The sequence below is a fragment of the Cucurbita maxima genome, unplaced genomic scaffold (genome assembly GCF_002738345.1).
Source record: "Cucurbita maxima cultivar Rimu unplaced genomic scaffold, Cmax_1.0 Cma_Scf00009, whole genome shotgun sequence".
Taxonomy (NCBI): domain Eukaryota; kingdom Viridiplantae; phylum Streptophyta; class Magnoliopsida; order Cucurbitales; family Cucurbitaceae; genus Cucurbita; species Cucurbita maxima.
In genome coordinates this window covers 3,601,820-3,621,924 of record NW_019272025.1, presented here as the reverse complement: position 1 = coordinate 3,621,924, position 20,105 = coordinate 3,601,820, and the positions used below count along the sequence as shown (strand labels likewise).

Sequence of the window (20,105 nt, the reverse complement as noted above, 5' to 3'; positions counted from 1 at the left end):
AATGGAGGAGGAGAAAAGGGAGGAGTTAGTTAGGGAGGAAAGATCACTTAACAAAATCGGATAAATCGTTTTCTGTTCCTTGAGGATTCCGTCAAAAGACAAAAAAGAAGGTTGAATCGCCATGAGAGGAGATCGCAACGAAACGGAGACGGTTAGAAATTTGAATTTATTCGGAGATGGATTTTCCGGTATCATTTTTTTACTCCGCCGGCTCCTCGACTGCCTCAGTGGACTAACTGGGTGTGCGCCACCTGTCATCTACATGAACATAATTAATATATGTTATTAGTATGAGAGCTTTTTTTCATTCACATTTCTTTATAATTCAGACCGTGACATTATAAACTTTGATGTTCTTATTTTTTTTATTTTTTATAATTAAACTTATAAATTATTTCAAAACTATATTATGACAATTGGCACGACATTCCATAGACATAAATTAAGGTAAAAAATTTAGATAAACCAATGTCGTATCTCACAATCTACCCTTTGTGGTCCCAGTGTTCTGGCTGGTACACCACTCGATGTTTAGTTTTGATATCATTTGTAATAACTCAAACTCATTGTTAATAGATATTGTCCGTTTTAACTTGTTATGTATTGTTGTCAACCTCACAGTTTTTAAATACGTCTATTATGGAGAGATTTTCACACACTTATAAAGGAATGTTTCATTCTCGATGGCACACCACTCGATGTTTAGTTTTGATACCATATGTAATAACTCAAGCTTATTGTCTGTTTTAACCGGTTATGTATTGTTGTCAACCTCACAGTTTTAATATACGTCTAGTATGGAGAGATTTTCACACACTTAGGAATGTTTAGTTTTGATACAATTTGTAATAACTCAAGCTCATTGTCCGATTTAGCCTGTTATGTTATGTATTGTTGTTAATCTCACGGTTTGAAAATACCTCTATTATGGAGAGATTTTCACACTAACTCCGACCGTTATAGTATCTCACATTAGTGTTATAAAAGATGAAAGATTTTGAAGTTAACTTAATTGAGACCTAAGTTAGGGTAAGCTCTTTCAATTTTCATGGTGGAAGTCACCAACACTTCAATTAACCTCTCTACTTACCACTTTGCTTAATTTTCTGCTTTCTCCAATTAAGCCATTTTTTGGATTCATTTCTTGAATCAACCGACGGCTCTTAGCTTGAGTGCAAAGTCATCGTTGGCTTCAATTAAAGATGTATAATGCATATTACAAGCTTCGCTGTTTTAAGAACATGTTTATGTGTTCTGGATTCGATCTAATATATTCAAACGTTTCTCGAAGAAACGTGAAAACTATGGTAAAGAAAATGAGCAAAAAGCAACCCGAAATCATGCAGGAGAAACGAGGTGAAAGTGAGAAGAAACAGCCAAATTTCAGGAAGGGAATTGAAAATGCATCCACCAATTCATAACAACAGGAAGTGTAAACCTCCCAAGAACTAAACTTCCAAATTCAAATAAGTTAGGATGCCCATCCCTGGGAGTTGTGAGTGCTACTGATACATAGAGAGGAACAATTGCTGCTAATGGCACTAGAAAAGTGGTCTTCTGCTGTTGTTCACTCTAACCTACAAGGAAGGACAGAAGCAATTATCTATTATCAAGGATCTGTGCTACAACAGGAAACTGAATACTCGAACATTCACGTTACAGCAACGTGCCATACTTGATTTTGCGTTAAAATGGCACGCCTGTGGCTCGATGTCCTAAAAAATTTCTGATGTCCTTAAACAACAATCTTCCCTGTGGAAAACAAATGTATGTTCATATAATCAATGGAAGTTGCAGCTTTGCAATAGAGGATGAGTATAATCAACGTATTTCTCCCAAAGGGGTTTGTACTTCTCTATCCCAATCTTCAACCATGGCTTCGAGTTACCATTAAAATGAAGCACAGCCCCCTTCTCAATCACCTTAGGATCGATATTTGTGTAGCCCAATCCTAACACATGCCATGAGGGGTCCAATGGTTCTGTCAATCCATAGAATGTAAGCAGTCCAGGCGGCAGCGTACCAAGTTTCCATAGTGTCCGGTCTACATTCTTTTCCTGCCAATAATGGTAGATGCCCGTAACATTTCTCTTCCTCCACTCTACTAAGTCGAAGACATTCATCCCGAATGCCCATCCGCACGCATCGGGATCGAAATGTTCCCTGATAAGTGGGTGGGAGTAGTTCAAGTACTTATGATATCTGTGAAAGGTCTCCATGCATGTCTCCACAGCTCCATTTACATTACCATTCAAATTAATGCTGAAAAGATCAGAAAGATCTTTCTGGACCACAATATCATCATCAAGAAACACAACTTTTTTAAGAGCAGGAAAAACTTCTGGAATATAAAACCTGAGATGGTTGAGCATTGAAAGATATTTTGGATTCCGAAACTTGATGGGAGTCCGACTGTCACCGCCATTACCTGAAAAATAATAGTTCTGAGTATCTGAGTCTTGAAGTTGCTTGAGTACTGGGACATAGGAAGCATTTAACCAGCTAAAATCCTCAAACTTTTGAACATCAACAGTCACCCTTCTAAATTTGTTCATTGAAAACCAGGCCTTCATTGCTGCATAATTGACCTCATCAGTTATGAGATGGAAAACAATCTTATCAGGATTTTTTGAATTCAAAGCAGTCGAGTTGACAACAACTGAAGTGGCCAGGATGTTATCAGAGAAAACACAGAAATGGTAGAGATCATTGTCTTTAAGTTTCGTATCTATTTGCCTCTTTTCATTAAACTTCCTCTGTACATTTAAGTTTCTGAACCATTCAGTGGTCAAGCGAACGCCAAGGCAGTACAAACTTTTGGGGACTTCCTCGGCAGCAATTTGTCCATATTTTGAACTTTTTTCACTGACAGAGCTCACGTTCTCATCAAGAGTCTGGATTTTAGCTTTCAGTCTCATGATCATGGCTGCACTATCGTAATGAAGTTGCTGGGCTTGGTAGAGCAACAGTGCCATGTCCCGTATTGCAGTTTCTGCTTCTGTAATCCTCAGAGGTGCTCTCCTTGTTGCAGCATTTGAGAGGAGGATCTGTGAATTCCGGATCTGGGCACTTAATTCCCAAGCAAACTGAAGATTGCTGCTCTCTTTTGCAATCACAACGAATGCTTTTGCTAGAGAAATTTGGTCACTTATTTGCCGGGCAATAGAGCTGGGGTTCAACATTTCTTCAGTAATGTTGAGGCCTTCCATAATTCTTTCATGTCTATATGATCTCTACATAATGGTGCAGAAAACATCAAATTCAGCAAATTGTTGTCGATGTAGCACTAAGACAGTAACGATTCGAAAGCCTAACTTAGCCAATGCTTATAGACAATGGGAAGATCAGACATTACTCAATGGAAAGCAAATCATTCTAAAACTCAAGATGCCCCATTGAAGTATGGACCATGTAAGTATTGAGAGGAAGTAATTTGGGGCACAGAAAGTAAAGCAATTACATGGTTGTTTTTCTTGCTTGAACTTGTTTGAGTGGGGGGCACACAAGCTCCTCAAATTACTTCAAATTCTAATTTACTGTTCTTGAATTGGTTTCTATCACCTAGTACTAAGTTTCACCAGCCATTTTTCCAGTGTCCCAAGAGACAAACTAGCTCCAAAGCCAGATGATCAGAGACGGAAGATCAAATATAAAGTTACTTCAAAACAGATCAGGAAGGAAAAGCAAAAAGATGTCACACGACGCAAAGCTAGATCGTAGATGGCAGTTCTATTTGTCAAATTAGCACAACATCAACACAAATCCATGACCTACACAAGGTAGCTGATAATAATAAATTCAGGACCGGCAATCGACATTCTAGTTGAATCCCATCCCACAATTTCCTCCAGAAACATAAGCAAAATCGGGGGAGAAAGATAGAAAGAGAAACAGATCTTTACCTTTATTAAGACAGGCCTGGACTCAATCTGACTCCCTTTACTGAGAATGAAGACGAAAAGCAAAACCGCAACAAAACACAGAGTCCACCAAAAGGCGTTGGATAATCTTCTCCTGGCAGGCCTTCGGAAATCCGGGGGCCTCCGCCTCATTCTCTGGCTGGATTTCCGATCGTGAGCGAAACACAGTTTTGACTTGAATGGGGGAAAAGAATTGGAGCAATGAACTGAATCAGATCAGTTCCGGAGTTGAAAAACTGAAGGTGGGTATTTCAGATCCCGAAGTGGAGGCGGTGAATGTATGAATTAGGGAGATGGAGATGGAGATAGGGTTAAGGTTCGGTTAGAATAACTCCATTTTTGCTTGCGATCGATCACTGGAAAGCGAGGAAGGAAGCTGTGGTGTGGAGTTGAATTTTTAATTGCCTCCATATTTTGTTGGGGTTCTCTGGTTTCATTCGTTTCTAACCCCTCACCCGACAGTACACGCTTCTCTCACAAATTAAATTAATAAAAATATATCAAATTTTAATTCTTTTTAATAATGACTAAATTAATAAAAATAAAATTTACTTATTAAGTAAATAATGGTAATACTACTTTTAAAATTTAACCAATATTTTTTAAAATGTAATACTAATAATAAATATATTTTTTAATTTTTTTATATTGAAGAATATTAATATTTTTATATAATTAAAGAGTATTTTAAAAACATTATTAAAAGTTTTTTAATATGTATCCAAAACTAAATATATATTTTTAGATTTTTTTTTTAATTTAAAATTATTATTGGAAGTGATCACGGGCCGGGCGTTCTATTGGGCCATAGCCCAAGTGAAAAATTGGAGATATCCGAGTAGCTAGGGCTTTCGTAGCCTATATAAACTAACGCGAAGTCCCTTAAATCATCGAATAAGTCTGCGCCCGGGACGAGGATGATCTAGGGTTTATCGTGGAGCTGGGGATGTGAACCAGCATAAGGTCTTTTTGTTTTTGTTATTGTTTTTCATTGATTTCGATTCAATTATCACTTGCACGATGCACCCCGGGCTTCTCTGATGTTCTACGTGAAGTTGATAGCCCCATTGCTCGTGCTAGAGTGTTGCCGTTTAGTGTTGCAGGTTGGCCTTGCTCTTTTCCACGGCTGATCTGTGTCAAAATAATGGCGAGATTCCTTTATCCTGGTTATAGCGATACAAAATAATGTTGCATCTTCGTTTTTTTTTTTTTTACATCTGTTTAGATATTCTTTTTGGGGTGGCCTCACTTTACCTTTAGCTTGTTTCTGCAGATTATGAATATGGAAATGAAGCTAGTCATAGAGGCCGAATTTTAGTCCTCGGCGGTGTTCACGTGGGGGTCTTTCCGTTCAATGTTTGTGCGTCTAAAAACTTCCGCTATAGATATTCTAAATCCCGATTTTTATCCAATTTTCTGAATTTTAGTAATATAGAAGTCTTTGGCGATGATTTTATACTTATCCGCGCTTCCGAGGTTTAACGATGAAGCAAACTTAAAATTAATGGTTGAATTTCTTAATATGAGCCATCTTCTTCTATCATTATTTTGATGACTGTTATTTTTAATTTATTGGTTTCAAGTCTAGCTGTGAGGATTTTACTTCAGCTTATAACGCCAGTTCTGCTTCAGAATTTGATGATCGATAAAGCTGTTACAAATTATCTGAGCTTTCGACACCCTCAAAGTTAATACTTAATTCCATGTTTTTAGAATGCAGTTATCGTACATGCTGCCCTTTTTTTCAATGGCAGTTCGGATTTAGCTTTCTGTTGGCTACCCTTGTTCTAAATTTAATTGTTTACTTTTTCCACAGTCGAATTTAGTTGTCTGGAGGTTAACCATTGATCCAAATTTGAAGGGTTAATTTTGCCAATGATGACTTAATCCATCTTGTCTGAGACGTTGTGGAGCCAAGCCCCTGTTTCAGGGAGAACCTACTTGGTGAAACTATGTTCATAAGATTTTAATGGATTCAACTGAGGTCACAATGGGTTTGTTCTTTTTCTTTGTTGAACCAGTAAATTTTTTTAATTTGATTTGAAGCCCATGAAGACTTATTCCAACTTATCTGAGATGTTGTGTAGCCAAGACCCTGCTTCAGGGAGAACCTACTTGGTGAACCAACATTTATTTGAGTTATATGGATTTTGCAGAGGTTTCAATTTAGAAAGTTGTAACATTTAGTTCTTCGGTGAACTGTTAATTGCTCTTTGTATATTTATTCTGTTGTTTTGAGTTTAACTATACTCGTTCCTGTTACAAAGTGGGTATGTAGTCTGAAAAAACTCAGAAATTATGTGTTGTCATCAGCTTCTTCTCGCCTACTTAAGGAGACTGGAGTTAAATAACAGCATCAAATTCCCAAAATATAACCAAATTCATTGATGTTCAATGATTACTTGTTTTACATCTGTTCTTTCTTCAGTGTTTCTCTTATAGATCGATTGAATGAAAGTCCTCTCTCTCCGATTGAACTGTTTTGGTCGGCCTGTGTATGATCAAGAACCATAAAAGTGCTAGCAGACATCAGGCATTGAAGAAGCTTGCACAAGTTTCTGAGTTTCCATTTTTATGCTTGTACTTGCAACACATTATTTATTTATTTTATTTATGTTCAAATATATTACGATCGTTGTGGATATTTCTGATCAATGAATGAATATTTCCCCCATACTTGTCCCTTCTAATTTCACTTTTAATAATTTTTTTTTTTTAAATATAGTTTCATTGACGATGTAACAGCCTGTAAAATATAAAATTCTAATTGGAATATTTCAATATAGAATAAGATTATATCGTTGATTTATCTAAGAGGTTTAAAATTTTAAATTAAATCATAATTGTAAAATTTTCATATTTACTTTTTAAAGATATTTTATACAGAGGAGCGAAATTAATGAATGTTTCAATAATATTTTCTTTTGTTATTTATTAACTCCAATTAATTAAATTAGTTGGTGCAACCTAAAAGTGTAATATTTGTATCATAAACAATATTATTTCAACGCAACGGAGGGAGGGATAATTCAGTAATTTACTTATGTGCTATATTTAAGCTTATAACATTTTGATACCAATAAAATAGTATTTATTTTTTTGCTTCTTGCGAGGACTTCTTGGGTAATATATATATATATATATATATATTTCCTCTCTGGTTGTAAAATAATAGAGATAAAATTATAAAGAAAAAAATGTATAACGATTCATTAATTTTGAATATACTTTTAAAATGTCTATATTAGATGATAATTAATTATTCATTTTGAATATAAGTTTTAATTTTATGATAATTTTAAAAAGAAAAATATTAGATTAAGGAGACAAGATTTGATCACATCGAGATGGCTACCCTTTTCATTTCTTAGCTACAAAGCTTAACATAATCTTGATGAAGTAGTGGGGGCAGAACTAAAGTCGCCATCTCAATTGACATTTATGGACAAGTCACGTCCTCATTTTATCCGTTTGGACCCATGGAGGGTGGGGATTTTATCGGGAACATAAATTTAGATCCTGGAAATAAGGAGATTTAATTCTACTTTTAATTAAGTATGATATTCACCTACCCTTAATAAAATAAAACAAAACAATATATAATATAACATGACCATATACAATTTTCCATACATCATTAAACATTTTTCAAAATTACAACATTATCCATTAAATATTCCCATTTTTGCCAAATAATAATTATTGCATTTAATACTTACATTTTGCATAAATTAGTGTTTAATCAGTATAATCTAAGAAAAATGTGTATTAGATGACATTTAGAGTAACATCCATATTTAATCTAATAATTGAAAAACACATACAAAAAGGTTAAAAAAAAAACAGTAGATCATGGTAAAATGCAACTTACGTACCTCGAATAAATAAAACAATGGAGAAAGAAATTTAAATATTATATATACACACACACACACGAGGGTGTTGTTGTAATTGAGGATTCAAAGTCTTCATCCGATTCCCAATATAAATGTTATATTATATAAACTAATAAATATAATTCTAAGTTTTATTGCTACTTAATAATCATCGCCTACGCCAATCTCCATAATAAGTTTAGATATATATATTTCTTCCTAATAATAATAATAATAATAATAATAATAATTAAGATCATTAATTTGCATGCTAAACCTTCCCTCCCAACACGCACTGCAATGTCCAATGCCCACATTAATTTACATGTTCCGTATCCATTACTTATAAAATCATGATCATTCCTTAAATGAGTATAGATAAGACTTTGTACCAACTATTAGAAGAAGATCTAGGATACGCAATGGGAAGAACTTTGAGTAATACTCATAAAATGTTTGCTTAACAACAAAACAAGTAAGATGTGTGTGTGTGTATATATGTTGCAGAAGAAGAGAGAAGACAGGAATGAAGTAGAAAGGAAAAGTACGATGAAATGGAAGTAAAAAGAAATGCCTGGCCTTCCCATGTACGCCGCCGCTGCGAGAAAGTGGGTCAACAGTGTTGATGTGGGAGGAAGAAGTGTTGAAATGGGAGCCTGAAGGAACGCTTCCTTTTCCTCTTCATATTCCCAAGAAGAAGAAGAAGAAGATGAGGGGGAGGAGGGGGAGGGTTTGGTGTTGGTGGTGTTTTGAAAATGCTTTTGTGTTCAAGTTATATTATAAAATTTGGGGCGAAAACAAAAGCAGGGAGAGGGTAGGAGTGGCCTTCTTGTTCCACGCCTTGGGGCTGCTCACCTTGTCTTCCTCCTTCCTCGTAACAACAAACAGACAGACAGACAAACAAATGCCTATTTTCTTGTGTACTAATAAATCACAAATGGGGACATTTTAGACACCAAAGATCCAACCATGCTGCTCTATTTAGCTAACACAAACATTGACTAAATGACATGTCTCCGAACCACACTGCTAGTAGATATTGTTATTCTTTTAACTTTCATTCTCTGGCTTTTTCTCAAAGTTTTTAAAATGCTATCTGCTAGGGAGGGAGAGATTTCCACACTCTTGTAAAAAAATATTTTGTTCCCCTCTCTAACTCATGTGAAATCTCTCAATCCACCCCTTCCAGACCCCAGCGTTCTCGCTACCACTCATTCCTCTCTCTAATCGATGTGAGATCTCACAATTCGCCCCCTTCTAAGACTCAGTGTCCTTGCTGGCACATCACCCGATGTTTGACTCTAATATCATTTGTATCATGACTAATAGAGGAAGGTTATACTCTAAAGTCGAATCGAGTGCCAAAGAGAATGCTGGGCTCCGAAAATGGAGTAGATTGAGAGATCCCACGTCAGTTAGAGATGAGAACAAAACATTTTTTTTATAATGGTATGAAAACCTCTTTCTAGCCGGATTTGGACTTTCATCATCCAACACCTCCCCTCGAACAAAGCACGTCTCCCTTTAATCGAGGCTCGACTCCTTTAAACCCATGATCATTCCCTAAATTAACCGATGTGAGACTTTCATCATCCAATACCTCCCCTCGAACAATTTGTTTGACATTTGAGAATTTACCATTTACCAATCTATTCGCACGATTAAATTTAGGGCATGATTTTGATACCATGTTAGACGAACACAACAACTCTCCACTAGTATGATATTTGTCCACTTTGAACATAAGCTTTCATGACTTCACTTTGGGCTTTCCTAAAAACGCCCCATACCAATAGAGTTAGTATTCATCACTTATAAAGTCATGATTATTAGCTCCCGTGAGACTTTCATCCTTAACATAATATTCATATAAAAACTTTTAAAAATGGAAACACAGTTGGTAACCGTTTATTCTGGGGTCCTTTGATGGTTGAAACACAGTTTCTAACTCGAAACTCTAATACTGTTGGTAATCGTTTAAATCCACGGCTAGTAAATCTAGTAGATCTAGCAATGTGTAACACGAAAGACATAATATATATATATATATATATTTCACATGTAAGAGTAGCGTAGCAGTGAAGGGATCTAACCCTTCTATTGTAGGGCACTATGACCCTTCATTCTTAATTATTTATTCATTTTCCTTCCCTCCTACCTTATTCTTTGTACCACCACACTTACACACACACACACACTAATCACTTCCCACCTCCACCGCCGCCCCGTCCGCCTCTATGTCCGCCTCCACCTCGCCATCCGCCGTGGCCTCCCCATCTATGCGCGGCTGCTTCGACTTCTGCACGCTCCTGATGCGCCTCACCATTGGTGTTGGCATTGGTATTGGCCTGCGCTTCTGCAGCGCTACCGCAGCATTTCACGCAGCGATACCCATACCGTTTGCAGCATCCGTGGTAGCAGTGTAGCTTTGACTCTTCCACGGTATTTGCATTTGCTCCTACGTTAATTAATTCACAACCCAACAACCAATTATCAATAATACTTATAGATTTAAATTTATTTGATCATTATTGGCGCAATTAATTACAATACCTTCAGCTTTGTCAGGCTGCTGTTGGCTTCCTTCGGACACTGCCGACGCAGAAACAGAGATAGAGACCAACAAGAACAGCAACAGACACGCAACCACAACAGCTTTGGACTTCATTGTATTCTTCAGTTCCGAAAGAAAAAGAAAAGATGGTGTAATCTTGGAACAAGATGGGGGTGTATTTATATGGTGGGAAACAGGGATGGATATGTTATGAATGTTTTGGTTGATTGCAGTGCCTTCGGTCAAAGGCTTATCGGCTTTCGTTTGATTACAAGAACCTGGGCTATGGCCAGAAGGTTAGACCTACGTGTATGGGTTTGGGCTATGTTGGGGGTTCATTTACTGCCAGATGGCAAATCAAGGCTGCCTGGTTTTGCCAAGTGTTTCTTCTATTTTTTTTTTTCTTCTTTGTTTTGGTTCGACAAGTTTGACTCGGAACTTCCAGCTTTTCTTTTCCTTCGTGTTATGCCTGCAAATGCCCACTGCACCATCAAATTTGACTTTTCCTTACAAATGTGTCAACCACTCTAATAAATCCTTTACATTTGTTATAAGATTTCACCATCTACTCCCTCCCCCCAGTCGACATAGGTTTAAAATCCACTCTTCTAAAATTTCACAATCCACCTCTTCGAATTCTAGCATACTCTTATGAGACTTCACAATCCACTCTCTTCAGACCAGCATACTTACTCGCACTTGTTCCCTTTTTCAATCGATGTGAGAAACCCAATTTATTCCCTTTGAGACTCAGCATCTTTTGCTGACACACCGCCTGATAAGATAAGGAATCACTACAAGGAGAGTAGATTTAGATTACCTTGTTGATCGAATATCTCAAGTCAAGAACATTATTTGAGATTCGAATCACTCCACAAGCAAGATCGATCATGTCTAGCTTGAATGATTCTTGTTGATCAAATATTCAACGCAAGAACACTTGTTTGAGATTTGAATTACTCCACAAGCAAGATTGATCATGTCGAGTTTGAATGATTCTACATTTTCCAAGTTTCCCAATAAATACAACATAGATAACATGGCTTTATATAGCCTCAAAATAAACTACTAAAACTATTCCAAGAATTTATAACATTCATAGTTAATAGCTAAAATTAACCGATGTAATTGTAACAAATTGAAAGTTTTAAAAATATATGAATGAAATACAATAACTCTAAATTATTCTGATGTAATCCACCCAAAATTTAGAACATGAAACTTCATTCTTTTTCAATGTGGCATGAATTGAAATATATTTTGATAATTTCAATAATATTTTCTTCACATCTTCATTTAAGCATATTGTATGATTGATGTCTTTTGGTTCATATCTCCACGTCATCCGATAACCTGGCTCTAATACCATTTATAACGACCCAAACTCACTACTATTCCTATAAATAATGATTTATTCTCCCCTCCACAAAACTAAATGATTTATAAGAAGGTGTCGGGTTCAATGCGCCCATATCCACTTCTATTCCTATTAAAGAAAGACATCCAATTGTTCCTAAAATTCTAGGATACTTCAATCCTTGGTGTTGGCTTTTCCTAATTACTTCAAATATTAAGACTTTCATACGAAGACGTGAAGTTTTTTATATTAATTTTCCTAGTGATACAAATTAATTAATTTTTAAAAAAAATTAAATTAATAAACCAATAAAAGGAGAGAAGGTATAAAATCTTGAAATAACAAATGCAAACTAAAAGCTAAAAATGCCATAAATATTATTTTCTCCAACCAGCCATAGATGTTTATAGTCTAATTATAAAAAGGAACAGGGGAGACGAACCAGAAAAAGAAAAATCTTTACTCAAAATTTATGCACAATTTTTATCTAAGACTGCCGAAATAGCTCACACCTCCAACCATGGGGGTTACGAAACATCAATAATCACTCGAACCCTAAATCTTATCAATATCTTCATCCTCAAACTCCAGATAATCATCAACCCCGCCATCATCCTCATCGTCGATACCTCCAGCGATACCCTCATTGAGGCGGGTGTTCTCAGGAAGCTCCCCATATGCCTTCAATAGCCTTGCTTCATCAGGCATGTACTTGAGGATAACATCAGCTTTATCATCCTGATAGTCGCGAAGACCAACGAGTATTATATCACCAGCTGCAATCCAGACCTTCTTGTGCATCTTCCCTCGGATATGGCAAAGACGCTTTGACCCGTCGATGCACATTGCCTCGCACCGACCGTTCCCCAACATTCTGAGAACTTGTGCATACTCCTGACCATCTTCCTTGAACACAAGCTCGCGCTTCTCATCATCTGCTTCGTTCTTTCCTCTCTTCCTGTTCTTTCCTCCCTTTCCCTTGTTCTTTGGCATGTTCGCTGTTTCTTTTCGTCATACATAGAAGTGCAATATGAGCAATTGTGATACCAATAACATAAAAAGTTACTCGCATAATTCAAACCTTGCGCTCTAAATATAATCAAGTTATACACAATAATCTCACGCATTCATCTTGCTGCTAGTCATACAGAACATGAAAAATACAAACAATGATCACTTGCCAGTTGCAGCTGCAATTATAAATGTTAATATTGGCCACTTAAGACCATAAGCCCTAATCTAGAAAATTGAAGTCGACCCTCAAGCGCTCACCACAAGTGAAACAAAGATACGATGGAAAAAAAAGAAGAGCGTATTATAAAACCATTAAATAGCTAAAAGAGTTGAACCACAAAATCATTACCCTTCCTAGAATCAGAGCGAGTAAAAACGACGCAACTGGAATCGTAAACGAGTTCATCGATAAACAAAATAGAAAACTTAGAAACTAAAATCAACGATCTCTATCTAATAGAAAGCACGAATCCTTTTCAATTGCATTGGAAAGGAGTACACATAAAGCATCAGCTTATCAGATAATCCTCCCAGAAACAGTCATCATAAAAACTTAATACATCCAGCAAATTCAATACAAAAATTAAACAGCCACCCAACATAGAAACAAATATCGACCACAAAGCTGATGATAACCTTAACAAATATAAGAAATCAAGAAAAATAGCTCCAAAAACAATATATGCCAACCTTTACCAAAGAAGAGAAGGCGAAGGCGAAGCAGAGGCAGGAGCAGAAGCTTGTGGAAATCAAGGCGAACACGCAAGAACGAGAGCCCTAGGAGGCGTTTTTCGCTATTTATAGGGAGAAGGTTAGAGTCGGTGCCCCGAATCAGACCGAAACGTCTTGGGCCGGTGAACTGTCAACTCAGGCCCAGCCCAGCATCAAAACAATGGATAAATTTACATTTATACCCTAATTGCTACTCGTATTGTCAAAAATGTCCTTGAAATAACAAATTAATATTTACTAATTCATCCCTCAAATTAAACAACCATGACCACCCTATCTCTAATAATAGTTTAGATTAGACCGTACCAATAATATTTACAACCATATATATAAAATAAAATAAAATAAAAAAGAAAACATTTTATTTTATCTCATTTATAAAGAAAATTATTTTTTCGATCAAAATATTTTCAACTAGTACTTAGGTTCGTCACGTGACAAACTGTAGTTGAACCGCTGAGTTAGTATATAAATATACACAAAACATTTACATATCCTAATGTCATTTTTTAATGATTTAAAGATGGTTACGATGGAATTTGGGACAGAAGACTCGTAGTATCTCACTAGATCTAGCAAAAGGGAAAGGCCTCCTAACGTAACTCGAATGGGGACGAACATTGAAAAGCACTCGAACTTCAATAATCATTCATTCATATTTCATTCTGGTCTTCCAGGTTTTTACACATAACAGAAGAGAAGAGAAGAGAAGAGAAGAGAAGAAGAAAGCATTCAACTCTTACATTATTCAGTTTTCATAATATTATATATGGCGTGGGAAGTTTCATCATTTCTTCCCACTCTTCTTCAGCCCAGCACCTCCAAAGGCACCCTTCTGTTGGGCCTTCGCTTTGAGCTCTCTCAGCGCCTGTAATTCCATTAAACAACTCAAAATTATAGCTACCCATGGGCCACAAGAGAGTTGTGGGACAGTTTCATGCTCAAAGTTCGAGGTGTCTCACCTTTTCCTCGTCCTTCTTCTTTTGCATATTCGCCAGATCAACCTGTTCATCACAAAAATCCACTCAAATTCATATTCCCTTGCTTGCTTACCTCACTACTAAACACAGTTTCTTCACATCTTTTCATCATTTTGTTTCAAAATTATAGATATCGAATCTTCATTTTCATCTCCATGAACTTCGTATGAACTTGATAACAACATGGTTATCCTCATAAACTCGAAGGTACTTGGTATCGAGGGCCTGGTTCACACAGATGTGCTCGTGAGTCCAAAAGCGATGAAGACAATGCAACTACACACCATATGAACCTTTGCATTATCTTCAACACCGTAGAAAATTTACCCAATTGGCGGCCTGGCCTATAGCCACCTTCTTTCGACTAGAAATGAGATGCATCTTCTACAAGGGAGCATGGACTTTGTTTCTCATCTCTATCCAACTACAAACAATGCTTTTGTTTAGCCCTCTATCCATAATGAGAGCTCTAAGCCTTGCAACTCCTTCTCATATACCTCCTTGTGTGTACATGTTCGATAGAATCACATAGTTCCCGCCATCATCAAGTTCGAGGTTAGATAGCTATTCTAATGCTAACCCACCGTTTCCACATTGCGACACGAGTGAAGCAGGCAACTACACAACATCTATCTCACTCTCATTTCCATTGTGGAGTTGCAAGCTTCCTTCAAGCCACCACAATGGTCTAGTAGCTCAATCATACAAGTATAATGCTGGACACTACGTTGTATAAGGTAATCACTTACTATTGATCTGAATTACGTCTATTGAGAATACATGGGGAAAAGTGGAATGAACCCGACTTACAAAGACCAAACTGATATTTCGAACCAGAAAGAATATAGATGTGCGGCATAGATCCATAACGTAATAAAATCAAAGTATACCTCATCATATTCTTTCTTGTCAACCTTGGGTTGCTTCAAAGGCTTTGCTTTCCCTCCTATAAAGACATACATACCACACAATTGACTCTCCATGTCACAATTTAAATCAGTTGTCTTCGAATCCGACCGATGATACTATCCTATACACGATGAAAATGAAATAGAAAGCTCAAATTGTCCATAACCTTAGGGAAATACACAGTACCTTGCTTGGACGACATGGCGGAAAGATAAGGTTTGGCCTGAATCGAATAGCACAAAGAAGGAACGCCCGTGGGCGGCAATCAACGGCTCGCGAAGTATCACAACCGGCAACTATCATAGAGGGCATAAAGCATTGCACGAGTTAGGAATTCGTAAATTCTTAACATCCATGCTCATATAACCATGCCTTCAAAACATTAGATTTTTGTTGGGTGACTAAACTTTTAAGATAACAAAAAAAACTCACTTAGAATCATAAAAGATCAATCGATACAAGAGATGAAATCTATAATCTAAAATCAACGATCATAGTAAACATGATACTTATCAATCGCAGAGAAGAGTACACCTAACGCATCAACGTATCACATAACCCCAACCCCAGAAACGATTATCAGAAAAAACGATTGAGTTTCGAGAAAATCCGAGTAAGAACAGGACCGGCCGCACAAAACAAATCAGAAAATCTGAACAAACATACTGTGTAATTAACCATAACTAATATCAGGAATGAAATAGCATTGGATTACCTTTAGCAAAGAAGAGAATGAGAAGCAGAAGCCGGTGGAAATAAAGGCAAAACCGGACGAATGGCAGCCCTAGGTTGCGTTTTTGTATACGGAGATGCCCGAATCCAACCCGAAAGGTATTGGGTCGGTCAACAAAATTGCTGTTCTTGTCAAGTTGAAAATCTCAGGCCCAATCCAGCAACAAAACAATAATATATAAATAGGCCGAATAAATAAAAATACCCCTAAAGTTTATATTTTGCTAAAAGAAAGTTCACCCTTCAGTACTTCCTCAAGTTTCCATTCTGCTCTCGTTGGCTTTTCATCTGATTTTCTGGTTTGCCAATTGATTTCTTGCCTTCCGTCCAGCTTCCCCGTCCTCGAACTCTTCATGTCTCCAATGCTTTTCTTGCTTCTCTTGGTGTCTTCGCTCATCCCCGGATATGCTCATCCTTCACCGACCCAATCCTTCATGTCTGCGGTCATATCCCAAAAGGGTATTGATTTCCTCAAAGACTTGCTCATAGACAAGGCAATTTCTTCTGTGGTTCCGATTAATTTGCCTGAATCCGAAAAAAAAGTCAAAATCCCATTTGTTGGAAACGTTCTTATGAGGCTATCCAACACTACCATATACCGAGTTGATGTTCCTTCCTCGGATATCAAACCGGGTGAGTCGGGTGTTTCTATTATTGCTTCAGGAACTACCTGTGACTTAAGCATGGATTGGCTTTATTCCTATAGTACTTGGCTTGTTCCAGCAGAGATTTCTGACAAAGGACGTGCTTCTGTTCAGGTACATGTCTCTTTGGTTTTGAATGATGTCAGTATTCAGTTCATCTACATCTGTCTGTTTATTCATTAATTAGTTGATGAGATAAAATTACTCTCGAGACAGGTCGATGGCATGGAAGTTCGACTGAATTTAGGATTGGAGCTTCAAGAAGAAACTCTTAAACTATTTCTTCTGGAATGCGGTTGTTCTGTCCAAGATATGTCTATAAAGTTGGATGGAGGAGCATCTTGGCTTTATCAAGGGTATGTAACTCTTTCATGATTTTAGAGGAACCCATCAAGGGTATGTAACTCTTGTTCTGGGAATTTTGAGTTTGTCAGTATTGTGTTCTAATTGTTCTTCATTTTTCCTCATGATCAATTGTTTACATCGCCAGCATTTCATGTCTTGATCCTCCCCTTAGCCTTGTCTTTCAGCAAGGTTGATCTAGACATGTTAGCTATGATGACAGTCAGCTGTATGCTCAGAATAGCCATACAGATGCATTTACATGGCTTTTAAGATGGAATCTCTTTAAACTTTTCATTGAGGTTTTTAAAATGCGTCTATTAGGGGAGGTTTCCACACCCTTATAAAAAATGTTTCGTTCTCCTCCTTAACCGATGTGGGTTCTCACCGTCCACTTTCCTTTGGGGCCAAGTGTCCTCGCTGGCACTCGTTCTCTTCTCCAATCGATGTGAGACCCTCCAATCTACCCTTCGAGGCCTAGCATCCTTACTTCAGTGCCAAATTATAGGATAACAATGCCTTTGAATACGACCTGCACTTTTTTCCTGCTTGTTCTTATCTTCTATTGTGTTATATAATAGGCTGGTGGATGCATTTGAAGAACAGATAAGTTCTGCTGTTGAAAAGGCGATTTGTAAGAAACTAGGAGAAGGAATCTTGAAGGTCGATTCGTTTTTGCAAACACTTCCTAAGGAAGTCAAAGTGAACGATAATGCTTCTTTTGATACTACTCTTGCGGGAGAACCCTTGCTTAGCAGCTCCTCCTTTGGTATAAAGATCAACGGGCTGTTTAGGGCTGGAGAAAAGCTACCAATGCCTGAGTATCACTTTGAAAATTCACCTTCACCTTCACCTTCCTGTAAAGATCCTTCTAAAATGTTTGGAATAACACTAGATGAAGCAGTATTTAACTCTGCCTTGGCCCTATACTACGATGTAAGTTCAAATTTTATTATGTGTATTTTATCTTTTTTACTCCCTTTGTACCCCAGCAGATATTATACTCTTTGAGCTTTCTCATTTAGGTTTTCCCTCAAAGTTTTTAAAATGCGTCTACTAGGAAGAGGTTTCCACACCCTTATAAGGAATGCTTCGTTCTCCACTCCAACTGACCTATGTGGGATCTCACAATCCACCCCCTTGGGGGCCCAACATCCTTGCTGGCACACTACTCGGTGTCTGGCTCTGATACCATTTGTAATGGTCTAATCTCATCGCTAGCAAATATTGTCTTGGCCTTTTTCTTTTGGGTTTCCCCTCAAAGTTTTTAGAACGCATCTACTAGGGAGAAGTTTTTGCACCCTTATAAGGAATGCTTTGTTCTTCTCTCCAACTGATCGATGTGGGATCTCACAATCCACCCCCTTTGGGGGCCAGCGTACTTGCTGGCACACCGCTCGGTGCCTGGCTATGATACCATTTGTAGTGGCAAATTCCACCGCGAGACGATATTGTCTTCTTTGGGGTTTTCATTTTGGGTTTCCTCTCAAGGTTTTTAGGAAATGTCTACTAGGGAGAGGTTTTCACACCCTTATAAGGAATTCTTCATTCTTCTCTCCAACCGTTGTGGGATCTGACAATGGCACACCACTCGGTGCCTGGCTTTGATACTATTTGTAGTGGTCCAATTCCACCGCTAGCCGATATTGTCCTCTTTGGGGTTTCCATTTTGACTTTCCTCTCAAGGTTTTTAGGAAGCGTCTACTAGGGGGAGGGGTTTTCACACCCTTATAAGGAATGTTTCTTTCTCCTCTCCAACCGATGTGGGATCTCACGATGGTATTACTTGGCTACACCTACCATCCGGTTGTTTTATCCAACCAAAATCTTCGTTCATGTGCAGGCAGACTTTATGCAGTGGAGTTTGAAGGAAGTGCCCAACCAGCCGCTTCTAAATACTGCTGGATGGAGATTTATTGTTCCCCAACTGTACAAGAAATATCCTAATGCTGACATGAGCTTGAATATCACTTTACCTTCTCCACCAGTCATAAGGATTTCAGAGCACCCGATTTTTGCAACCGTGGACGTAGACATAATAGTTGACGTAGTAGAAGCTGGTGAACTAATTCCAGTTGCGTGCATCTCATTGGTAAGTTTACTGGCTCAGAACTGGAAAACCATGATATGAATGCATCATCAAGATTCAACCTTCTTCCACTTTGCATTTCAGTTAGTTCATGCCTCCAGTACGGCTAAAATCTCAGGGAACAACCTTGTGGGCAGCATCGATTTGAACGATTTTGAGATGTCGTTGAAGTGGAGCAATATTGGCAATCTGCATATGGACCTAATTCAGGTAGATTACTATTCCATTTATCCTTCTGAATGAAGAACATTCTAAAAGAAAGTTGTCCTGTGTCTATTTCAAGTCGACTTATTATCCCTCAACGTTGCAAATTTGCAGCCAGTCGTGCAAACTCTGGTCGAAACTACGTTGTTGCCAAATGCAAACTCGTATTTCAGGAAGGGTTTCCCACTGCCCATCAAACATGGTTTCATGTTCCAAAACGCTGAACTAATCAGCTCAAATTCGAGAATTATGGTGTGCAGCGATGTTTTGTGGACAGAGGGACGTAGTCCTGATCATCCACAACTTGTTTAGGTAGAGGACGTGATAGTCCTCTAATTTTCTGCAAAATTCAGGCAAGGAAGAAAGCACTCTAAATCTCTATACGGGCTTATTTGATGGGTGAGGTTCCAAGCCACCCCTTAAACCGCTTCTTATAGATTTCTTTATGTACATGTAAATTATGTAAATGCTAACGTTTCTATTAGATTAATGGTTCAAGGAGGAATTAGGTGCCTCATCCTCCTCTTTTGAATCTTGTTTGAACCATGTAATTTCTCCCTGCCGGGTACGACCATTGATAAAGACCATTTATCTTATTTTTCAATTTAAGTGGGATGTAAATCCAAAATTTATCGATGTGAGATCCTACATCAATTGAAAAGGAGAATGAATTATTTCTTATAAGGGTGTCACACCCTTAGATCCTTGAATTGATCAAAATTCAAAAGTATTTCTTACCAGCAGTTTGCATTG

At 37.6% G+C, this 20,105-nt stretch overlaps 5 protein-coding genes, 1 long non-coding RNA gene and 6 other non-coding genes across 14 annotated transcripts; 8 read left to right on the top strand and 4 right to left on the bottom strand.

The window, feature by feature from the left end:
* Positions 1–1,363: 1,363 nt before the first annotated feature.
* On the bottom strand, positions 1,364–4,381 carry LOC111484080 (probable galacturonosyltransferase 10). The gene is made up of 2 exons (XM_023130521.1): positions 3,903–4,381; positions 1,364–3,233 (listed from the first exon to the last, which is right to left on the bottom strand). Exons 1-2 carry the CDS (start codon positions 4,050–4,052, stop codon positions 1,782–1,784), a joined length of 1,602 nt encoding a protein of 533 aa, XP_022986289.1. The 5' UTR covers positions 4,053–4,381; the 3' UTR covers positions 1,364–1,781.
* Positions 4,382–4,820: 439 nt separating this feature from the next.
* Positions 4,821–5,450, top strand: LOC111484165. The gene is made up of 2 exons (XR_002718453.1): positions 4,821–4,883; positions 5,194–5,450. It is a non-coding gene; the product is annotated as an uncharacterized LOC111484165 (long non-coding RNA).
* LOC111484639 lies at positions 4,934–5,076 on the top strand. Its single transcript, XR_002718564.1, has one exon. It is a non-coding gene; the product is annotated as a small nucleolar RNA snoR134 (small nucleolar RNA).
* On the top strand, positions 5,363–5,450 carry LOC111484636. Its single transcript, XR_002718561.1, has one exon. It is a non-coding gene; the product is annotated as a small nucleolar RNA U36a (small nucleolar RNA).
* Positions 5,451–5,502: 52 nt separating this feature from the next.
* LOC111484616 lies at positions 5,503–5,598 on the top strand. Its single transcript, XR_002718542.1, has one exon. It is a non-coding gene; the product is annotated as a small nucleolar RNA Z223 (small nucleolar RNA).
* A 193-nt stretch (positions 5,599–5,791) lies between these two features.
* On the top strand, positions 5,792–5,906 carry LOC111484617. Its single transcript, XR_002718543.1, has one exon. It is a non-coding gene; the product is annotated as a small nucleolar RNA Z278 (small nucleolar RNA).
* A 59-nt stretch (positions 5,907–5,965) lies between these two features.
* LOC111484618 lies at positions 5,966–6,080 on the top strand. Its single transcript, XR_002718544.1, has one exon. It is a non-coding gene; the product is annotated as a small nucleolar RNA Z278 (small nucleolar RNA).
* Positions 6,081–6,178: 98 nt separating this feature from the next.
* Positions 6,179–6,284, top strand: LOC111484629. The gene has a single exon (XR_002718554.1). It is a non-coding gene; the product is annotated as a small nucleolar RNA snoR97 (small nucleolar RNA).
* Positions 6,285–9,813: 3,529 nt separating this feature from the next.
* LOC111484148 (CYC02 protein-like) lies at positions 9,814–10,517 on the bottom strand. Its single transcript, XM_023130633.1, has 2 exons — positions 10,349–10,517; positions 9,814–10,253 (listed from the first exon to the last, which is right to left on the bottom strand). Exons 1-2 carry the CDS (start codon positions 10,461–10,463, stop codon positions 9,997–9,999), a joined length of 372 nt encoding a protein of 123 aa, XP_022986401.1. The 5' UTR covers positions 10,464–10,517; the 3' UTR covers positions 9,814–9,996.
* Positions 10,518–12,060: 1,543 nt separating this feature from the next.
* Positions 12,061–13,489, bottom strand: LOC111484147 (eukaryotic translation initiation factor 1A-like). 2 transcript variants are annotated; one of them, XM_023130631.1, is made up of 2 exons: positions 13,411–13,489; positions 12,061–12,704 (listed from the first exon to the last, which is right to left on the bottom strand). In XM_023130631.1, exon 2 carries the CDS (start codon positions 12,697–12,699, stop codon positions 12,262–12,264), a length of 438 nt encoding a protein of 145 aa, XP_022986399.1. In that variant the 5' UTR covers positions 12,700–12,704; positions 13,411–13,489; the 3' UTR covers positions 12,061–12,261. The 2 variants fall into 2 exon arrangements, with proteins under 2 accessions (XP_022986399.1, XP_022986398.1); XM_023130630.1 differs by having other exon boundaries at positions 12,067–12,710.
* A 583-nt stretch (positions 13,490–14,072) lies between these two features.
* Positions 14,073–16,202, bottom strand: LOC111484156 (translation machinery-associated protein 7-like). 2 transcript variants are annotated; one of them, XM_023130645.1, is made up of 5 exons: positions 16,057–16,202; positions 15,528–15,637; positions 15,323–15,378; positions 14,415–14,456; positions 14,073–14,320 (listed from the first exon to the last, which is right to left on the bottom strand). In XM_023130645.1, exons 2-5 carry the CDS (start codon positions 15,541–15,543, stop codon positions 14,240–14,242), a joined length of 195 nt encoding a protein of 64 aa, XP_022986413.1. In that variant the 5' UTR covers positions 15,544–15,637; positions 16,057–16,202; the 3' UTR covers positions 14,073–14,239. The 2 variants fall into 2 exon arrangements, with proteins under 2 accessions (XP_022986413.1, XP_022986412.1); XM_023130644.1 differs by lacking the exons at positions 15,323–15,378; positions 16,057–16,202 and adding an exon at positions 15,774–16,009.
* Positions 16,203–16,298: 96 nt separating this feature from the next.
* Positions 16,299–19,984, top strand: LOC111484088 (putative BPI/LBP family protein At1g04970). The gene is made up of 6 exons (XM_023130534.1): positions 16,299–16,831; positions 16,934–17,073; positions 17,641–17,995; positions 18,903–19,151; positions 19,233–19,358; positions 19,467–19,984. The coding sequence occupies exons 1-6, from the start codon at positions 16,427–16,429 to the stop codon at positions 19,662–19,664; spliced, it is 1,473 nt and encodes a 490-aa protein (XP_022986302.1). The 5' UTR covers positions 16,299–16,426; the 3' UTR covers positions 19,665–19,984.
* The last annotated feature ends 121 nt before the right edge of the window (positions 19,985–20,105 follow it).